At 35.1% G+C, this 23,188-nt stretch overlaps 1 protein-coding gene across 5 annotated transcripts in view; it reads right to left on the reverse strand.

Moving 5' to 3' along the window:
- Positions 1–5,193: 5,193 nt before the first annotated feature.
- The window catches only part of BRAF (B-Raf proto-oncogene, serine/threonine kinase), a 59,713-nt gene continuing 41,718 nt past the window's right edge, over positions 5,194–23,188 (reverse strand). Inside the window, exons 9-20 of one of the 5 annotated variants that reach the window (XM_087934970.1) lie at positions 23,064–23,100; positions 21,214–21,333; positions 18,610–18,746; positions 18,185–18,302; positions 17,922–18,006; positions 17,030–17,206; positions 16,176–16,222; positions 15,361–15,479; positions 14,734–14,865; positions 12,661–12,795; positions 11,073–11,226; positions 5,194–7,984 (exon numbers count right to left, since the gene is read on the reverse strand). In XM_087934970.1, coding sequence (XP_087791096.1) covers positions 7,962–7,984; positions 11,073–11,226; positions 12,661–12,795; positions 14,734–14,865; positions 15,361–15,479; positions 16,176–16,222; positions 17,030–17,206; positions 17,922–18,006; positions 18,185–18,302; positions 18,610–18,746; positions 21,214–21,333; positions 23,064–23,100 — 1,284 coding nt within the window. In that variant the 3' untranslated portion in view covers positions 5,194–7,961. Of the gene's footprint in view, positions 7,985–10,698; positions 11,227–12,660; positions 12,796–14,733; positions 14,866–15,360; positions 15,480–16,175; positions 16,223–17,029; positions 17,207–17,921; positions 18,007–18,184; positions 18,303–18,609; positions 18,747–21,213; positions 21,334–23,063; positions 23,101–23,188 lie in introns of those variants that run through there. The other 4 variants (XM_087934967.1, XM_087934969.1, XM_026723314.2 and 1 more) reach the window with 4 other exon arrangements.

Genomic DNA, 23,188 nt, shown 5'->3' on the forward strand with positions numbered 1-23,188 from the left:
CCTGTCTTCACAAATATAAAATTTGGAACAGGATACCAAATCACATTAGCTCTTGTCTTGTTTCTTGGCTATTTATCCATATTTGTTCAAGTTTATTATCTCAAAATAGTAACTATATTTAGGTTGGGATTTTCAGATTTCCAGTTCAACAAGTTGCCTGAAGAACAAGTGAAGCAAATCTGTGATGCTTTTCTCACTAAGAGCCTTGACAACTTTCAGCTAAATATAGTAATCTCCAGACCTCCTTTATTTTTGATCAACGTAGTAAGAATTATAGCCCAACGTATTTAGAGGGGTAATAGCACATATAACTGCATGAACTATTTTACCCTTCCTCAAAGGTATGTTTAATGTTCTTTCTTTATAAAATGGTTTTTTTTATTTTTCCTACAGTGTTATAAATAATAAGTTTATTATTTCAATTAACTTTGGATATAGTACTGATTTGGGGAGCAAATACTACACAAACACAGTATATTTGGAACATTCCTGAAAAGACCAATGGCAGTCATGGGGATCCAGTCGCTATTCATTTTATTGAGATTTAAACAGGAGATTTTGCTTTGTGCACAATTTCCTGTATTTCTACCGAAGTTTGAAACTGTAGTGTATTGGGAGTCAAAGTAAATTTGCTGTCCTGTAATATAAGCATCTCAATATTGTGGTCATTTTTTCTTGCTTTTTAAAAGGCACAACCATTTGGCAAATTGTTAAGGAAAATTTCTCAGATTAAACATGAAAGATCCATTATAAAGCAAAATGTATTTACTAACATTTGTGCAAGCATAGACAAGGCTGATACAATACAAAAATAAAGGCAAAATAAATGTTTTGCTGATCATCTAATTCTGCAAATAAAACTTACTGAAACTTCATGAAGAAACCAAGAATAATGCACCAAACATTTTTAGTTATGCCCACAGTTGGAAAATTGAATCAAACTTCAATAAAATAATTCACAATCTACGCACCATCCTGTTCTTTTTGAAAGGCTACTAAGCATTTTACAGTTAATCTGAAAATTAATATATAACTTTCAGTTCTATGTGTTACTGAAATATGTAATGTTTTGATGAGGTTTCTTACTAATGAGGTGAAATAACGACATTCTAAAGGATAAAAAGCTGCCTGGTTTAGCGTACAGTAACTTTGTGGAAAAAATGATGCCTTTCTCCTCCATATACAATTGGTGATTAAACGTGAATTATATTTAACAGTACAAATTCCTATCCAATGTGATATGCTTACAAAAGAAATGGAACTCATAGAATAATTAAATCTAGACTAGATTTAATTTCTCTAGTGAAATAAATTTAGATTGAATCCAGAATAAATTCTCAGGATCAGCTGTGCAGCATTCTCTCTGAGCAATAGTTCCTCTCTTCCAATGGATCAAAAGTTGCTTAGTCTTAGAACGATGTACTAAATTAATGGTTCAAAAAAGAATACAATGAGATAGAAGATGTGCATGCTTACCTAAACTGTTTGCCTCCTCCAAAGCAAAGCAAAAACTGAAACATCTAATTTAAAAAAATAACTAAAAAACAAAACATGATGAAGTTTCGCAGTGAAAATTGCAGCATAAGACTGGAGAGAAATTTCTTTCACAAAGACCACCAGCTGGATGTTAGGATTGATAGCTGTCTAGTGTTTTTTGGTGAAGTACTGCCAGAAATAATATCATAATGTTGGAAAGCCTTTAAAGTACAGTAAGGATGGTAGTCAGAAACATTAATTCACAACATATTAATCTAAGTATTTTCATAGCCAGCCTAAAAACGGTGCTGGGGCTTTGCTGTTTATGGCACAAAAACAAAGGTCAGGTGAAGCCTAGGAATATTATCATTCTATCATTTGTTGTGGAATTTCTCAACTGGATAAGCCTTTGTTGAGGTAAGTGCTGCCCCTGGGATGATTAGCTAATGAACACAATTTCAACACAGCATATTAAGAAAAAAATTAATTCTGGAATGGGTAGCCCTCCATTTTGTTCAGCCACAAGAAAATTTGTATAAGGACATATTCCTATGATCCTTTTGTTTCTTAAGAAATTTTAATTTGGAATTAACGTATTGAATGCAGTTATTCTCATTCAAAAGACCAAGATGATTTCTGTTTAAATGCAATAATGTTAAAATCAATTCTTACTCAGAAATCAGTTTTACTGTTCTTAACTGAACTAATTCTCAGGTTAAGCGTGTTTAGAATGGCATTTCTAATGGCAAATGCTAACAAAGGATTAAAACGATCTTTCAAATGTCAATTGAAGGGGTATTATAATGAATCTCTTGATTAAAGAACAAGATATAATATTATGCTAAAATGATTTTACTGTGTACATTATTTACTGCATCCAGAAAACAGGATCATATTGTGCTAGAAAATTAGAATTTCATGTCTGAAGTAGATCTTTCTGGATGGACAATGATTTCTATAGGAGTTTAGTTTACCAATCTGACATAATTGCTTCAAACTACTCTTTTTAAATGCAGGACCTGAATCATTCCCATATTCCGATTCCAATTTTGTGTTCAATTAGATTAAGTTCATTCAGTAGAAGATAAACATTGGGGGAGGGGGGGAATCAATGGCTTGCATTATGCTTAGATGGACAAAATCAAAGCATACCCATGCTTATAACTCCGTTATAAGCAATGACTAAATGACTTGCAAGGCAGTATCTAGATTACAGATCTTACCTTGCATTGGAGTAAACCTAGAATCTGGTTGTACTTCTGGCATGTATGTTTTGGTCAATATGACTGAAGTATTATGCAGAAAATGGTGCATGCTCTATCTGACTCCATTGCTACAGCCTCAAACCCTCACAGCTTCAAGCTCAAATGGTCTACTGTGGACCTCAACCCATTCTTAAGAGGTCCTTAAAGCGTACCAGCGTGCCTACGGCCCCTGTCTTACTGTCCCCATTTATCTGTATTTACTTCCTTTGGTCATGTTTATGTTCATACCTATACTTGTTATCTTGCACATGTTTGACAAATAAAATTTAAAAAATAAAAATAAAATATGACATGGGCACAATTAATACATTTGATTTAGTCTTATTCTATCACATTATAAGGCATCCTAGATGGTCCAATACTATGAAGGGGATGAACTGCAACTTGGAATTAAGGAGTAAACCGTAAAGAGCATGAATTAATAAATGAAAAGAATGAAAAAATGGTATATTGTTATGTCTTAAGAAAAATGGAAATGATATATTTTTGAGTAATCTGTGTGAACTTGTGGAGTTGATAAAGATGGATTTAATTATGAATTAAAGGGACTAGCACAATCTGGGTTATTGAAGATGTATATAAAACATGGATCCATAAATTTGTAATAACTCCAACTTATGTACCAGTGAATACTCGGAACCAAGGGGAACTGGAGGAGAATATATATTTTCGTTAGCATGAATGGAGGGTGAGAGAATATACAAAAGGGACATCCTTTCTGGATGTCATTATGAATAAAAATGGTGAATATCTACTTAGAAAAAAATATGTTTTGAATACGAGATTTAAACAAAAATCTAAGATGTAGAAGTCATCTCAGATACCTAGTTAAAACAAGTATCTATGTCAGGGAGCAGCAATATAGTTAGATGCTAGAAATACATGAATGATTTAGTGAAAACAACAAACATAATTTCTTTATTATCTAGTCGTAGATGTTGCCACACAAGAAAGGAAAATCCAAAATTGTACAAACAGAATTTCAGTGAGAATATGGAATGTAAAAAGCATGAACATGGAAAAGCTCAACACAGAGTACACACTAAAATCCTAAGCATCAGTGAGTTAAAATGGACAGGAATTAGATTGCTTTAGTCAGATCTATTTATCACCCAGGCCATGAAAAACAAAGAAGGAAAGCAAAGACAGTACTTGGATATAATGCAGTCAATGACTGAATAATACGAGTTAGTCTTCATAGACAGCCCTTTAATAATAACATTATTAAACAGTGATGCAGAAAAGGATATTATGGAATTCCTGCTTGAGCAGCGGGTTGGACTAGAAGATGAGAACGTCCCAACTCTATTATTCTCTTAGAACATGCAAAAAAGTTGTGCTATTTATGGTTAGAACACCATAGTTGGCAACAGTGGGGAAAACTACAGAAGCTAATGGCCAAGAAAACTGAAAACAGAAAAATAATTTAGCAGTTTCTGACAGTCCAGTAATTTCTTTGCTGCTAAGACATTCTTCAAGGAACAAAATCCTCTCCTATGTTTAGGGACATAATCGGAGAGAACACAAAGAAATCAAACTGATTGCATTGCTGGCATAAGGAGGTGAATTAGCTCAGCAAAGACATGGTTAGGTGCTGACTACAGAACAAATCACAAACCGTTGCAAGCCAAGATAAAGTGGAAGAATAAAGACAGCCAGATCTGGAAAAATGATTTTGGGCGTGTACCTATCATTTTCAAGGAGAATATCAGAAATTGCTTCGAAGTCCTGGACCTCACTGATATAGATCTAGAGGAATTGTGGAGTGAAATAAAGTTACTGAACATGAAAAGAAACTGCCCCTCCCACCCCTGGTAAAAAAAACCAAAAGGAAAAAAATAAAAAAGGGGAAGGAAACAAAGAACAATTTTTTTTAAAAAAAATGAAGCGTCAAAACAAATGGTGGACTTGCCAAGAGAAGTCAAAGCCAAGATAAAAATCTCAGAAAACTTAACAAAGAATTTTAGAAAGCTTTTTAAAAAGATAATGAGTGTTATTGCTATACTTGTAAAGACAATGAAGATGGAAACAAATACAAAAAATAAGAAAAGTTTTTCAAGTTCGGACTCCAAATAGCTACACGTAAAAGATATCAGTGGCAGACAGTAATTTATTTAGAGAAGATCTAACGAGGATGGAAAGAATATACTGGAACCCTGTATAGAAGAGATGTCAACATCCAATATTTTAAAGAAGTTTATGGGAATGACATGGATATGCTACTTGGAGGAAGCAAAACAATTGCTCTAAATCCTAGCACCTAAAGATGAAACAAAACACATAAATGCAGGAAAAGATAAGGCTGTAAGTACAGCCAGCCAAACCAACCAACCAACTGAAATGTGATTGGTGTATAGTGCTGCTTCTTTGTTTTTTTGATGCACACAGAATATCTAAAATCAAACCATTTGGGATTCAAGAGTGAAGAGGCATTGATAAATGTTATCTTAAATTTATTCTTTTGGAGCAATAATATAGTCAGTGTAATTAGAATTTTCATGAACTGCTTTTATCCTCTAACCCAGTGTTGCATAATTTGATGAAGCAACTAGATTACTTATATTTTTCAGACTTCTTAATGGCATGTAAGCAAAACATGGGTATTTTTATTCATGCCAATATTTAATAACCCCCACAAATCATAAACCATAAACTACTGGCCAGCTTTCCTCGGGAAACACAGAATATTTAAGGAGGAGGAGGAGGAGGAAAGAAGTCTGAAAGAATGTTGGTTTTGCCAGCCATCAATCAACAGAATATGAGTGGGCTGAATATTCTTTAGCAAATGATCCACACTGGTCTGTATTGAGTGTTATGGAGCCAAAAATGCTCTTTGTTACCTAGCATGCTATATGTCATCTTGAGCTGTACAAAATAAAAGTAGGATATAAATCTAATAATAAATAAATGTTATTGGGATCTGAGAAAAATTGGCTTCAAAGAGTTTACTACCTTATCATGTTTTCTCTGCATGAATTTAGGACAGCAAAGATTTCTTGTAGTTTTCCTCTCTTCAAAACACAATATACTGTAGATGCTTCAACATACTGCATATGATGTTCACTCTTTAGGACAGATTACTGATGGTGGGGGATGGTGAGGTGGGCTGAAAAGAGAATCTGTATTCTGAAAACTTAAAAATTACTGCAGACCATCATTAGAGTTGTGCTTTACATTCGTAACAAACCTTGTATACTTTTTGCGAGATATCACAAGTTGTTTTAAAAATCTCGTTCTGAATAAATTCTTAGGAAGCTTCCTCAAAGCAGACCAATTACTGAAGTGAAAAGGAGTCATTCAAGAAAACATCTATAACTTCCTGCATCACTTCACTTCTTATGCAGAAATGCACCTTCCCTGAAATAATGACAATTTTTTTCACTATCCTATTAGTGTCTGAACTCACAGTATTTTTTCATTACGCTTCTTGCTCCCATTTCTTGGTTCAAAAATAAAAATAAAATACACTACATAGTTCCTTGACCATGAAGTAATTTTTTTTTTAAAAAAATCCAAGTTTTATGAACAAAGCTTTACTAAAAAATATTTCATTGGCTTTTTTAGTAACAGATCTGCAGTATTGGAGAATCAAAATGTGATTTCTGAATTTTGACTTTTTCATAGATAATCTAGTTTCATCCATCAGAAACTATACTAGCACAGGGGTTGTTCCAGCCTCCTACAGGGGCAGGACAGAGTAATAAGGCTTCTTTTCTTATGAATTTTGTTCCAGTGGCATGCAACTATCCTTTGCCAAAAAAAAGAAAAAAAAGAAAATCACCACACCATAGAGAATTCTGCTTACTTCATAATTCATACAGCTTCATAATTCTGCTAGACATAACCTAATGTCTGATTTTTGTATCATTTTCTCTCGTTTGGATAACAACAAGAAGTGGAAACCATTTTGCAAATTAGATTTAAGGGCAAGGCATAAAGAGAAAAGCAAAATGCAATCACCAAGGATACAAAATAAGGGTAAGAAAAGAAATTGCATGGGAAAAGGTGAGGATAGGCAAGGTGAGTGGTGTTGATCCAGCAAGTACCATTTGTATAGAAAAACAACAAAAGAAACAGCAAACTGCCATTAAAGCCAATTTGCTGCATTTTCTCTCTCTCTCTCTCATGCACACAATGTTCATTCACAGTTTGCTGAGTTAACATGATTAAAAGTTCTGCTTTTTTTTAAAAAAAAGTACCAAAGCACATTTTTTGGAATGTCTAATTTTTGGGAAGGTTGTGGCTGGGTTTCATTTTTGAAATGTATTCAATTCAACCTGAGAATGTCTGCTTATGAAACGTTAGGTACCTCTCACTACCTTGTACCTTTTAAAATAGGTACACTTGTTATTCATAGTCTGTATTAGACTTTCTGGGCATCCCCAAAAAGTTCAACACACAAAACATAGATTCAGATTTGCAATACAAAATGAAAAGAAGCCACGCGTGTTGAGCTTTGCTACAGTTTTGTAAAAACACTTGTTGCTGGACCGACAAAAATATAGCTCCTAACCCGTTCCAAAAGTATACAAAAAGGAAAAGATGTGGAAAAGGATGGCTCTGAATAGGAGGTTAAAGCAATTCTGGAAAGTGCAGAATCTCCTTTCCTTTTCAAATGACTCTGACTGACTCTTCTGAATTTTCGTTTTGTGAAATCAAAAGAGCGAAGTTCAATTGAAAAGGAAATGCCGCACTTATTTTGTTGATCAGTAAGCACACCAGGAAGGAAAAACACACACAAAATAAAATCAAACCAAAGGATGATTGTTTTGATTAGCTCTGTCTCATCAGACGTTCAGCCTCTGATGAATCGTAGTTAGAGGGAGAAAGCCGGCCAGCAGATCATTCCAAGCCTATGATGCAGAAGGAGTTCCAACTTCATCATGCCACAGCACCAGAAAGTCAAAGCGCAGCCCTCCCTCTTTCCTGGGAATGATGCCAACGGTACAGGCAGCCACTAGAGATCTTCAAATGCACATGACTTTTGTTGGAGCGGGACACAGAGGCAGCGGAAAGCACTTGTCCCAAACAAGAGCTTTTCCCTTCCACCCAAGGTTGGATTGGGAGCTCCCTTCTGATCTGATCTAAGTGTACAGATCTATAGTTTTTCTAAACTGCAGTGTTTAGAGGAGCACAAGCGAGTCTGAATATTCTAAAAAGAAATGGCTGGAACACAAGACTTTAAAAATAAGAGTGGATTTGCTGCCAGTGATGCTGTGGCTACTTGAACGCTGCAAATTCGCCTGTAGAGGGAGGATAAGAATCAAGTTTTAAAAGTTAGGTTTAATTCATCAGGAAGACAGAAACTTTATCCAGTATAAATTTGATGCCATACACCAAGACATCTTGTTAGGGAGAAATGAAACTGTTAATAGTTAATTGTGCCAAAGGATCTTTTGGACTTATGGAATAAAAGCATACTCAAATAGAATCTTTTTAAAAATCAGTAAAATAAGCCTGGCCCATTTTACAAGTTTGTAAAAGAGGTTCTATTAATCAATTTGCAAGCAGACAATGTTAACCTATATATTTCTACGATTCCTATTCATGTGTTTTTAGCTTACAAAAGTTAGGAGATTTAACCTAATGGTAACTGAAGCCTAAAGCTCAAATATTAAAAGGAATAGTAGGAGCTCTCTAAAGTCCCAACATTTTGGTCAGTAATTTAGGAGTCGGAAAATAGATGGAATATCCCTTCATCTATATTTATGCAAACTTAGAAAGTGCACCTTTAACAGCTTGATTCCAGAATGGCAGTTACCTATTAGCATAAATGTAAATAGTTTGCAATGTTACTAGTCCATTAATAATACAAAAACACAAGAATGCTTTACATATACGTGCTACTTTTTAGTTTATTACATGACTCCCTGCTGCCATTTTTCTTAAAAAAAGATAAATGTTCATAAATAGATTTTGAATTTATTGCTATTATTAATAAGGAGCAAATAATATGGAGCAAATAACATTTATGGTCTCCTACCCATTTCCACTGTATTTTTTCAATCATCTTGAGTCTGTATAGAGGCTTATGGTTAATAATTAATTAATAGTAATAATTTTGATCCTGCTGCTCTTCTATATTAACAATTCTGAATGGTGATAGGAAATGGTAAGGGCAAGGTTGCAGAACAAAAAGCTTCATATTTCATCTAGTCATATAAGCGTGGCATGCAGTGTGTTCAGTTCCTCCTCTCAAAGCACGAGGGCCATTTCAAGTCATATTAAAAGCCATTTTGGTTTCAGATTCAAGAACAGAATATTTGAGAGTTTAATTTTATGGTGGTTCACAGATAATCAGACCACTGTATTCTGATATTTCCTGAACTATACAAGAAACAGTTTCTTAGAAACTCCTTCGGTTATCTAATGGTGTCCTACAGTAAGAATAACTTAACCCAATATTACCAAAATTTTGTACATCCTGTTCACTAAGCAGGCATAGGAAACTACCCTGGAATCAAAAACTGCCAATACTTCAATAAACATTTCTTAGGCGATATAAGAAAATGAACAGCAACGTAAATTTAATATATGTTCTGTAAAATGTCATGAAAAAAAAAAGGCACCACAAAGTTGGGTGACTGTTGCATGATTAGAAGCCCAACAACTTCTTATAAACATACCAAGTTTCTTTCCTTTTATTCTTTGCTTAATTGCAATTGCACTTAACTGTTGTTTTGAACTTTCACTGTTCAATGTTGCTAAAGTATAAAGGTTTGCAACTGCCGAGAGAGATGATTTGCCTCTTTTATAAATTAAATAGATCCAACAAGGAAGGAACATGCTAGTGCATGCCATCGGTAATCCCAACCAGGTCATATAAGCTTTATTCTACTATAGGATTTTTTAAAAAAACAACCTTAAGCAACTTTTTACTACTATCTCAAACCAACCACATACAAAATAGAAGAAAGGGGCAGAAAGGGGCATCAGGTCAGCAAATGTCTTAGACAGATGGCTCCAAGTCTAAGTGGCCATTTAATATGCCACAGAGGGCTGCCTACTATGGAAGACTTTCCCTCCTCCTAGCAAGCATGATGAGAAATCAACACTATTTTATTAGCACAGGGTCTACCTATCTCCCAGTCTCTGAGAGTAATGCTCACCTTATCCAAACCCCAGATTTGTTAGGATTGCAACTCTCAGAAATCCTAGCCAACATGATCACTGCTATATTATGTTGGAAAACCAAATGCTTCTGCTCGACAGAAAAAATAAGGCAGCTCCTAAGAGATATAGGAAGGTACCGAATTCTTTGTCATGAACAATAAAGTACAGCAAATATCAATCCACCTGGAACCTTTCTCAGTTTTCCTATCTCCAAGATTTATCCTGGAGATCTTAAGGGGGCACAAAATTGAGAAAGACAGATCTAGACAAAAAGTTCAATGCTGAAAATAATAAGGGTTATTATTTAAGCCAAGGGCAATGTAACAATGGCAATATGAGGGTTTACTTTTGGAGATAGATATTCCAGCACAAAATATCATTTAAAACAAAAAGGTGGGGAGGAGAGAAAAATGAAATAATTTTGTCCAAGAAATCCTGAATTACAATTTGCTTTACTGGAGATCTGAACTTAACTGGATAAATTCCATACAAAAGCATGAAACATTTTCTCCACAGAAAGGAGATTTCAGAGGAAACATTAACACACAAAATATTGAGCAGCAACAGCAAAGCCATTGACTTTTGAGAGAAAACTGGTGGTAAAGCTTTTGTATCCCACCTTTAAACAACTTTTAAAGTTTACTATTCTGCTTTTACAAGACTATTTTACCCCATTATGGGCATCATTGTTTTAATAAATAGCAGCCATTTCAACACACTTGTAGAGACAAAAACAAGACATATTTCTCTTTCTGCTTTTTAAAGCCCCTTCAAGTATTTTAGCCTCATGATGCTCTACACTCTTTTATACTCTTTTATTTACCGTTTTTTACATTGCCATCAATATTGCTGATCTAAAATTGTTGCCATCGAATGACAAAATACTTTTAAGATGCAAACACAAAATTCTACTTAGAATCAAACTGAACTACAACAATGAAGCAAACAAAAGAAACATTTCACCTATAACCCAAACACAAATGGATACATATTAGTTTCTGAGAATCATTTTACTGAAGAGGCCTTCATGAGCTTGTCTAGGATGGCAATTCTGAGGACCCTCTGTTGCCAGCAACAGATAGCTAATCTGAGCAAATTTAGCAAGCCCAGGATTAGATAAGCCCCTAGTCAGCCAGTCCGTCTTTGTCAATGATTTTAAATTGCTTAATGAAATTAGAAATCAATTCTCAATTTGTTTTCAGTTTACCAAAAACCCACCGTATCCCCCTGCCTGGATAGGTGTTTTTGGAGACGTGCAAGCATATAAGCTAAAATCTTCTGTTTGGAAACCAGCCCGGTTCAAGGAGGGTTCAGATGCGCTGCGGTGTATTTTTGGCAATGACCGGGCCAGAAGCTCAATAGAGGCAAGGATCTGAAAACAAAGGAAAACCTAGAATTACTTATATGGACACAATGTTCACAAATAATATTTAAAGTTGCAATCTGTTAGATGTACTGTATTTAATGAATCTTGTCAAATTTAATAAACAGAGAAGTTGCCATTTTATGAATTAACTCCATTCTCCTACAAACATGATGGAGATAATACGGCTAATTACCATATTTTTCGCACTATAAGATGCACCTAGGTTTAGAGGAGGAAAACAAGAAAAAAAAAATCAGGCAAAGCCTGAGAGGACCACAGATAGGTGTCCTCTCATGTGCTAGGTCTGCCTATTGACCCCTGCACGGAAAAGAGACAGAAGAGGTGGAGTTCAGCACTGTAAAAGGACCCCATTGCCATGGTCCAGCTGCTTTCATCAAAGGACCAACACCAACCACACAGATATTTCCATCCACTTTTTTGGGGGGGAGGGAGTGCATCTTATGGAGTGAAAAATATGATACTTTACTGCCTCTTTTCAATGAAAAAGTCTTTTGAGACAGTGTACTGCCTAAAGCACAACTGGAATGCTACAAAGGCAAAACCCAAGGGAAGCACTAAAACCATTTAAAAGCTCATTCCAAATAACCTTGAAATTGTAACTGCTGCTTTTATAAGAATTTCAATCATAAATATTTCACAGACTATTCTTTGGTGGGGAATCCTTCCTCAGTCTCCTCTCCTGATGTCAGAAAGGCAAGGCAGGAGTTGGAAGGTGCCATATTTTGCTGAAAATCTTGACTGAAAAAAAAAAGGGGGGCATTTAAATTATTTAAATCTGATTGTTTTCTTCCTAACTCTGCAGGATTTCCAGTAAAATCCGAAAGATTCTAACCTGTGGTTTTTCACTTTGGGATTCATTGTCAAAATATCTGGATAAGAAACATACATTTTCAGAGTGGAGACAGATGTTTATTTATCAAAGCAGCCTCTTCTAAATAGAACAACACTTTAACTATCAAGGAGGGATTAGTCGAAGATTAAAGTCAAACCTTGGTTCCATTATCATGGAACCTCATACTTCTCCATCACTGGACTAAAACTAGCCCTGTAACAATAGAATTATTTAAACTAGAAAGCCCTACCTCTATATATGTCTGTTACACCATTTTGTTTATGGGCCTAAGATTTCAAAGATTAGACTATTCTTGACTGGAGTTGCTGTGAGATGCAGAGCTAAATATGTATCTGATGTGCATACTGTAGGATGTAAGTATGAATGCTCTCCTATTAGTATCATAGACAAAAGGGGTATGAGGTTGACATTTCAGTTGAGAAGAAAGTCTAGATAATGTGTGCCTGCTATTATCTTCTAACAGGCCAACCTAACTGGATGAAATCCAGCTGCATTGTCAACTTGCTCTTGTAATGCTCTTGTGCTACTGTTGCTAAACGCTAACTCAAATTATGAGAAATTTTTACCTGGGGGAAGAGAGGCCTTTCATCTCTCTTTTTTTTCAAGCATTCTGCCATTAGTCTCTTCATGGCTTTGGGACAATTGCTTCGCACTCTGCTGAGATCCGGAGAAAGATAACCTCGTCCCACCATAAATATTATCTTTGTAGAAAGGAAGAGAGAATGAAAAAGGGGAAACTAAATTTCATCTATTGTGATTTTTTTTTTAAAAAAATATGGCTGCTTAATGCTTTGGATTTAAAAATCTCAAAAGAAGTGCTTCAGAATGCATGGGACTGTGAGTTTGGCACCAAACTGTAACATCTTAAAGCAACTGCATCTTTTCCTGGGAAGTCTGTGTTGCTACATGTTGCAAAGCACTTTTCAGACACTGAATGTAAATGCTGCACAAACTTAATACTTTTAGGTATATTTCAAAAGTTTAATAGAACCAATTTAGTTCTTTTCCACGCGGAAAGGTAAAAGGCTGACAGGAAATCTTAACATGTCTGTCAATTTTAGTTTTGCATCCATTGCATAATTCCCAAAGTGGCATTTGTATTAGATACATTGGTCCAATATCTCAATAATTCTAAATAAGCAAAGATAGACACTACATTAATCTATGCCTTCTCTACAGCAAGTACAATAATTGAAACAGGAAGGACCATTTAGGTAGTCAATACCCACCACCATTCACTACAGTACTCAGAAAAAATTACCAAATGTTACTAAGTCTCAAAATTATTGTTACAATTTAGGTGCCTACTTGGTACTATTACACAAAAGAAATACACTGTACTATATGTCAGCAACACTGGGATTCACATTTACTTAAAGCAAAATCTAACTTGAGCATACTCACTTGACTTTCAAGGTCTTATTTAAAAAGCAGGTAGCATGCCCAACATTGCTAATTATTTTGGAAATCTTCTCAATTTCAAAGACCATCATTTGGAATAGGATGGAAGTTGCTACTGTTACAAGTAAGCCACATTTCTTTCTCCTGGCATACTGAATTAATTGCTCTGTTCATTAAATCGGGAGATCATGTTGTTCGATTATCATACACTCAAAAGAAATCTACAATTCAGATTCCCCAGACCTCAAGATGACTGAAGTATCCCAAGAACCAAGATCTCAATGCAAAAATATATTAAAAATCAATACTCCTTTTTTTGATCAGCCTTCTGCAACTTGGTACCAGATTCCGGCTAAAAATACTGAAGCTTTGGCTAACATATCTAGAAGGTACTAGTTGGGGATTTCATTTTTTGGTAACAGGATTACAGAGTTGCCTCAGTTATATTCAACTCTTATCCTTTTTCCCCAGAATATTTAAAAACTATTCTATTTTCTTTAAGTAGCCTTGAAACCTGTATATGTCTGAATAACCCAGATAATGTTACATAATTAACTATCGTGCTGATTCTCAAATGAAGAAAAAGTTCACTGAAAGTTGTCAAATAATTGCAATTTATCACATTGTTTTGTACAAAAGACATACTGATCTCTGAATGTAGATATTTAAGTCACCTAACATATACCAGCAGATTATGCCACGCCTAAAAAAAAGTCCACCTCAAACTGAAAGCAGTGAAATATGTACAAGACAACATTGCAAAGACTGAAACAATCTGTCAGTACCACAGTACTACAATATGAAAGGATGGGTACCGGTAATCCTCAATTTAAATAAACCATCTGTTTAGTATTCAAAGTTACAACAGCACTGAAAAAAAAATACTCATGACCAATCCTCATACTTATCATGGTTGCAACATCCCCACAGTCATGTAATGAAAATTCATGTGCTTGACAACCAGTATGTATTTATGATGGTTGCAGCATCCTGGAGTCATGTGATCACCATTTGCAACCTTCCCAGGTGGCTTCCAACAAACAAAGTGAATGGGGAAGCTGGATTTGCTTATTGATCATATAATTTAATTAACCACTATGGCAAAAAAAGGTTGTAAAATTGGGCATATTCATTTAATAATCAACTTGCTTAGCAACAAAAATTCTGGTTCTAACTGTGGTCATAAGTCGAGAACTTCCTTTAACTTAGAAATAACACCTTTCCCAACCCCAACTTACCTGGTCCCTATTGTTGATGTTGGAATATGGCAACTGCCCAGTCATCAGTTCATAAAGGACAATTCCAAATGCATACACATCTGATTGAAAGCTATATGGATTTTTATCTTGCATTCTAATAACCTCAGGTGCCTATGACATAAAAAACAAACTGCTTTAATCTGTTGCAATCGCAGACTTTATGTATATATCTCAGATCATCAAACATGAAGTTAGTATTTAAAAAGATAAATAAAAGGATAAATAAAAGCTATATATTTATCCTCACTGAATCCTCATTAATAGAAATTAAGTAATTTCTAAGCAGATACTGAGTTGGTCAAATTGTATGCAATACAGTCATGACCTCCTTGTAATGATTATGGTAGTTGATAGTCTTTCACTGACATTAAGGGGATTGATATTATGAGAAAAAACATAAGACAACTTGAGTAGTGATCGCATTCAAACGTTCAATGAGAGGACAAAGTCTTGGATTGAAAGCAAAAGGTTTCCAACCATTCCATCTGGGGTGATATTCTGCTACACATTTATTTCCATCCTAAAGATATTGGAAATGTTCCTTTCTCTGCAAAAGGGATTAGTGCAATTTTGCTGAAGAATTTGGAAAATACTTCCTTCACCTACCATCCATAGAATAGATCCAGACAACTGTTCAAACTGGTGGGATCCACTCCATCGTGACTTCACTGTTGCTAGACCAAAATCACCTATTTTTACCGTGAGGTCCTCATGAAGAAATATATCTGACAGGAAATGTAAAGGAAAAAAAAAAACTAAGCAGGATCTGACCTGGCTGGCAGTTGGATGGGAGGCCACCAGGAATTGAAGTTTTATAGAAAAGATGGGGAAAAAAAACCCATCCTGAAAAAAGACGACAACAAATCACTTCAATATTGTTACCAATGAATAAATGGCTATGGCTATGAAATCAACCAGCATTAAGCTTTCCTACGATAAACGTTTTAGTTTTAAAAGCATGTTTCAGGCCATATGACACACCGATATACAGCTAAGAGGGCTTTTAGACTGCATTTCTAACATTGGTTAGTGATGATAAATTAAAGCAATGTGGTTACAAAATGGACGTCCATGCAGACACTGAGACTCCAAAGCTTCTGAAAGTTTCATACAGATCACATATTTGTATGAGAGATAGCTGATTTTATGTAATGAAATATATAAACTTGATTTAGGATAGATACGCCATTCACACTCTTTCCAAGACATATATGAATCTGGATGTCCATCTCCAAACATATTTAGATGTACAATAATTAGTTAAGCACAGAATATATATTTGCTTTCTTTAATAATTAAGGTTGACCCTACTCCAATATCTACATATGAACCTTTAACTGACCACAACTATTTTCCCCCTTCTTTTACTCACTCTGAAAATAGGAAGGTGAATGATAAAAGTTAGTGTTTTTAAAGGATACTATTACTTTTGAGGTCTCTGTGGATGATAGACTTGGCATGCAAGTAACTGCAAAGTAACAAAACAGGCAGTGAATTGATCATGCCACTTACTTAAGGAATTATCAAAAAGCCAGGTGAAATTAAGTCGTAATATAGATAATTTGTTACAGCGAAGTAATCAGCACCTGCCACTCCTCACAATTTCAGACTTGGATTGTAATCCTATGTATATTTACCATGAACATATTTTGTGCTCTTTCTACAAACTCCTTTTGGAAGGAAGAACCTACAACTTGGATTAAGTTACAAAAGGTTGCCATATACACACTTCTACTCAACTAATACAGTACTGCTTTTATCTTGTGAAATTAGGATTTAAATTCCTGTTGCCGTTAGAAAACCTTTGGTATGTTTAACAATGAATACAATTTAGACTCTGTTCTATACTTGCTTTTTATGAAGCCTAACCAATGTTGCCTACTTTAAAATTTCATTAATCCCCGCATAAGCTATTTGACTTGTCACAGCAATTCTCGCTAAAAGATAAAATTTATGGTTTTAGTTGTTTCTATATGTCTCTTATGTTGTATGAATTTTTATTTATCATCTATTTGGTCTTTGACCATCTAGGAATCAATCAACATATTGCACATAATCAAACCCTCAAGCACTTGTGTTTGTGTTCTATATTTATAGATTGATTTCCTTAAACTCAGCAATAATTTGAAAAATCAACATATTTGATTGTTTTTATATCATCTTGAACAAATGTAATTTTCACTGGTCCACTGAAACGCCCTATGAATTATTTCACTATAGTGAACTAGTTCAGGTTTCCTGGTCCATATTACTCAGCAAATCATACCCAACTTACTCCATTCCTTGTGCTGTCTGGCGTGCAATATCAATCAGCTTGATCATTTCAAATTTAGTCTCAATGATGTGTAGATGGTGATAAAGACTGGACCCTTCACACCACTGCGTAACTATAGCCAGCTGTGGCTTCGTTGAATAACCCATGAAAAGTAATATATTCACATGTCGTGTTTTCCTATGGTGTTGGAAAAAAGGAAAACTTAAAATTACTTGGGGGGAAAAAAAATCCAGCAATAACATGCTATTTCTAGAGATTAAAACTTTACATGAGTGCTCACTTAAATATCAAATCAGATACAGTTTGACATTTTAGTCTTCATTAGACTGAATTAGATGCCACTAGAATGCCAGCAAACGAAGTATGGAAGAATAAAACTCTCCTACTGGTGGTTATAGAACTCTACCACTGTTGTTTTCAATGGTTTTCATTTCTGGGCATACTTGATCTGTTTTTCATTGTTCCTTGCTTTTAAAAGGTCACCACCCATTTTTTCTTGTTCTAAGTAGCCCTGTTTTTACAAAGTACCTGATGGACCAGAAGGACAAGATCCATTATTAGGAGTACATGTATGGAGCAATTGGGCAGGAAAGGCAGAGGTCATTTCTGATTAAGAGCTGTGGTGCCTCAGAAGTTAGAATGCAATACTGCAGGCCAGTGGTTTGATTCTGAATGGCTCAAGCTTGACTCGGCCTTCCATCCTTCCAAGATGGGTAAAAAGAGGACCCAGACCATTGGGGGAAATATGCTGACTCTGTAAACCGCTTAAGGAGGGCTGTAATGCACCGTGAATCACTATATAAGTCTAAGTGCTATTGCTATTATCTAAATGAATTCTTAAGTTAGTGGTTTTTCTGGTTGTGTCATCTGTATTTAATTAATATAATCTTACCTGAGAACTCCTACTTCATTTTTAAAAGCCTGTAGCTGCTGAGGGGTGGGAGCCGTAACATTCAACATTTTCACTGCAACATCACCTTAGAAAAGAATTTCAAAAAGTGAACTATGGATATGTTGCTCAAAAATTAAAGTGAGTTAAGCATGCCACTTATAAAATGACTAAGTGTTTAGCATATAAGAGGGCAATACTGACTGTCCCATAAAATCTCATTATACACACGTTAATGAAAAATAGTTGCTGTGGTAGTTACATACCATGCCATTTCCCTTTATAGACTGTCCCAAATGAACCAGAGCCTATCCTTTGTCCAACTGTGATCTGGCCATCTGGTATCTCCCAGTCATCACTTGAATCTCTTCGACCTAGGGTTTTCTGCAAGAAAAGCACATTTATAGTTCCGTAAATCTTTTTAGTAAAAATTGTATGCATGGTGAATGTGAAATGGCCTTACCTTTACGTTTTTTAAAAGCCTCAATTAGCCCAAACCCATTTTATAAAAATAGCACATTATGTTATATGACATCAAGATTTGAACATTTCAGGCGAATCTGCATACACAAAGAAGGAAAGGCTGTGGGCCCACTTTGATCTCCTATCCATACTTAAAGAGATCAAGAAACTTGGCTTACATGGTGAATCTCAAATGGGTGGTAGTTCAATAAGCTAATTTTGTTCTTACCATTCTAGTTCGGTCTTCAGAAGATGACGAGGACTTCCTCTCTCTCTGAGGCCCTGGGGATTTCTGTAATGCTTTCACATTAGTGAGAGATCCGGGTAAAGATGCAGGTGGTGTGGCAGACAATCCTGTAGTTGAGCCTATATTTGTAATTAAAGGTCAAAAAACAGCTCCAGGTTTTTAAGATACATTGACTTAATTAGCAAACAGTAATTGCAAAGGTTGTGTATAAGATGCAGTATTTTTAAACACAACAGACAATTAAAGTGTAAGGATTAAGACTTGCAAACCAGGTGCATTTAATAAATATTACAGGGTGCAATTCTAGTTCAATTTAATTATAAAACTTTTGCCAAAAGATGGAGTTAGAATGTGACTTTAATTCATAAAAAAGGGAAAGAACTAATTTGCACCCTATAGAGTTTTCAGAGGCTGCTGAATTATAAAGAGATACTGGATTCAGTATCTTTTTATAATTTAGCCACTTCTGAAAACTGTATAGTTCTTTACACTGTTTTTAAAGGGTTCTTACTTGTTATATTACTTTGCTTTTTCCTGAGCCTTGTTTTTATTTATTTCCTTGTTTAAAGTATTATAAACTCCAAAGAGGTATATATAATAAGCTAGGTGTATTAAAAGAAAATAATGTAAATTTTAAGACAACAGTGAAGGAGATATTTTTGGTGGCTCATATTGAAGGAGCTAAGTAGATCTCCTAAAACCTCAGACCTCTCTCTTATGCTTTTGACTGAACATTTGGAAAGCGATTTTTCACTGGTTTCCTTTCCTTTTTCATCTTCTTTTAGCTTATTTTCCAAATGTCTATGTAGCAAAAAGGGAATTTTCTTTCACCCCAGATATTTTCAGATTTCAAGAATATATCCTGCAATGCTTGTACAGATGTTAATTTGCATGTGTGTGCTTTTTATAATTGTAAAACAGGGTTTAGTGAAATTTAAAACTTTAAAGGAATTGTAGGGAAGAATTATTATCTTTCTCCTTTCCAAATCATTTAAGCTGGCAGTAGAACACAAGCTTAGTTTCCTAAGCAGTCATACTGATATTTCATGGAGAAAAGGATATAAATGTTGGAATAAGATACAGTACAGGTTTATCTATGCCACTTTTCCTCAAATGAGCATCTTCCAGATGTGCAGAAAGCATAACTACCAACATTTCTGGACAGTAGTGTTGGACCACACTTTTTGGAAATTCTTGGATACAGCTTCAATAAATCTGAAAGATGCTGTGTTAATAAAGTCATAGTCAAATGCTAAAATCAGTAAATAAAAACTACAGTAGCTGAAATCTGTTTATATTAATTTATTAAACAAAGCTGTATCTTTTCCAACAATATAAACCAGAAACATTTTAATCTATGACAAAACAAGAAAGTATGCTAACATAATGCCTGTTCTTGGTTTAATTGTGTAAGCTGGTTTGTTCTAAAAGGTATTTATTTATTTTTAATTATATAACTTATAAGGTGAATAGTTTCCTAGGAAATAAATTGTATAAATTGAAGAACTACATTTACAAGTTTTTCTTTGTACAAATTGTATTGCAGTGAATCTTTCTATTGACATTTTATGCTTCAGTTTAATTTCTGGACTATAATTCAGTCAAAGCAGGGGGGAAATTGTTTCTGTGTCTAATTCCAATCCTGAATTGTGGTTCCGGTGTTTTGCCCAGAAGAAAATATTTTTTGTATCAATAATCTCAGGAAAAGTGGAATATTACTATATTTTAGTTTTCAAAGTGATCTTGACTTTAGCTGAACCATACTAAACAATAATATATATCTTTTTAATTTACAGATTAGTCACAGCAGCAATATATATAATTGAGGTAAATCATATTCCAGATAATTAACAAAATTGCTAGCAGAATCATTAGCTCTGCAACAGATTTCTGAAAAACAGTGTTAAATAGGATTTTGCTCAAGCATTAAGTTAAAACTGACAGACAAGAAAATCAGGAATGTCAATCTACTCCAAACCCCTGCAAAGCCTCAAGATCATACACAACAGTATGGTCCTGCTGGAATCCAGGCAGAGTTGTCAACTTCTGCACTGAAGTTCACTTCAGGATCTATAAATTAATTGGTTGGAGGGCCAGCAAAATGGCATAAGTTTTATCTTACAAAATAAAGAAAGCTGGCCAATTTGATCCCCCCATTTTGCATCGGTTGGCAACCCTACTTCAGAAAAATCTGAATGAAGTTTTGCACAGATGTTAATTATCTGTAGGACTTGTCCTGTCCTTGTTTTTCATACTGTAACTCGAGACTTTGTAAAACAAGCAATACTTCGAAAGAAGATAGTCCAAAAAACCTTATCTCTATAACGTAATGCTCCAGCAGCTTTATGACAGATGTCCAACACAGAATAATTTGTGAGTTAAGAGTGAGTGACTATTAAGTGGAAAAAAGCACATTCAAAGCATTCCAGCCAGGCTAAGCCAAAAAATAAATAAATAAATAAAAATGATAATGTTTTGATAAACTCACACACTTACATACACACGCTGTGAGGGTGAGGCACAAACAGCATCTGTGGTTTTATTTAGTTTGATTTGGGTGAAAATGAGAAAGAAGAGCCCAACTACCTCTGAACACTGGGCCAGGCTCAAAATCAAACACTATCTCACTGGGGACAGAATGGAGGAGGGGACTGGGAGTCCGGGATTGGTATTTCCGAAGGCAGCGCATCAGCTGGTTCATAGGGGCTGTTAGAGAGAAAGAGACGGGCAGGCAGAGACAGGAAGACAGACACACAGAAGAAATGAAAGTCATGGGACATAACTGAGGTGCTTAAGACTTCTATGCACAGACTGCTTATGATTTTGCAGGGCAGAAACTTGTGATTCCATTTCAAAAACAAAATACAGCATATTATTCAAAAGGCTGGGAATCGGTAAGCCCCAGAGAGAGCCTATTGACCAGAATTTAAAATGACATACTAGTACACAACACTTAAATGTTGGACAGAATGGGCAAAACGGTTCCAAAAGCCACAGCTCCCTAGACATATGCAATTATCAAATGGGCAATGTAATGGGCAGCATTCATGGCTTGAAGTCATACCTGTAGTCTCAGATTTGCAAAGTAGTAGCCAGTTTGTTAGATGTAACTGGGAAAGGAGGGGAGGGAGAAGAAACAAATCCTGACTAAAAACTGAGTCTCTCCTAAATGTTGTAGTGAAGGCATAGGTTGCAAATGTATTAAAAAGAAAGAAAACAAACAAACAAATGTCATGGAAAGCAAAAGGGTCAGCTGATTAAGGAGACATGCTTTCCTGTACTGCATGGTACAGCCTGCACCATATATTCAAATGATAGTAGCCAAGTCAAAGCATTAAATGAAGCTTATCCTGAACAGGATCTGTAGCTATTGCAGCAACATCCACCAGGTAACATGGTGGGGAAAATACACAGTTCTGCAGTTATGACTTTTGCCAGTGACATTTCTCTTTACTAGAACTGCTGATAAAACTTGAAGTGACTTTTTCCAAATTGCCAAAGTTCCAGCCTTGCCTGACCATGGATCCTGGCACTACAATCTGGAAGCTTCTTACACCATGGGAGCATCATACATGTCCACATATTTTAAGCATATCAAAGTCAGAGGGGACAGCAAACATGATGACTGGATTGAAGACATCTGCATTAATTAACATTTATCATTCATTCTACAGATGAATGAATTCATAATCATAATTCATAATATCATTCATATCATTCATTCTATAAATTAAAAGCACAAAAAGTATAAGTGGATCTTTCTTTATCCTGCATACTTATTATTTGGTAAGCACCTGCAACTGATAAATGTTTGCTAGGGAGTCTTTTTGAAGGGTTGTTCAGAACTGTTTTTCACTGATTAATTGGCCAGTTTAAGTAGTGGAATTTATCTAAAAATATGCAGTTTATACATATGTGTATAGATGCACGCACACTCTAGTAGCCTGGCAATACCCAATTCTTTTTCAGCAAGAATGTACATAATATCTCCAGATGTTGTGTTTTTGGGAAATATAGGTATCTTTCTAGATGCTCTTGTTGTATATTAAGTTGTCAATTGAGAAATTATGCTAGCTGACAGACATCTTAAAAAAGAATCAGATGGCAGGTTTAAGCTTTTTATGGAGGAGGAAGAGGATCAGCTGAAGGCCTATTGCCTTCTTTAATTTTAATTAATTTTAATTATTTGTTGTTGTTTTTTAAAATACTGGCTACCACTTTGCATATTGTTTTCATCTTCCCTTCACCCACATTCAAATGGGAATTGGTGAATTTTTTATAAGACAATGCTAAATGTCATGGACAAGCAAGTACAACTGAATTTCATTGCACTAGTTATATTTCTCTCCTGTGTCTGTATTTTGCATAAAGGAGGTTGTATAAAGGGGAGGAGGCAAAGCAATGCATTGAGTATGCAAGAGAACAAAGTAACTTACCTCCCTCTCCTCGCAACCCTTGATCTCTAATCAAGTCCTACAAACCAAAAACAAAAACTATATGCACCTTATTCATGCGTTATATATGTTGCTTGTCATTAGCAGGACTGGTGATATAGCACCTT

This window comes from Pseudonaja textilis, chromosome 5 (genome assembly GCF_049901715.1).
Source record: "Pseudonaja textilis isolate UNSWEBS1 chromosome 5, rPseTex1.2, whole genome shotgun sequence".
NCBI lineage: Eukaryota > Metazoa > Chordata > Lepidosauria > Squamata > Elapidae > Pseudonaja > Pseudonaja textilis.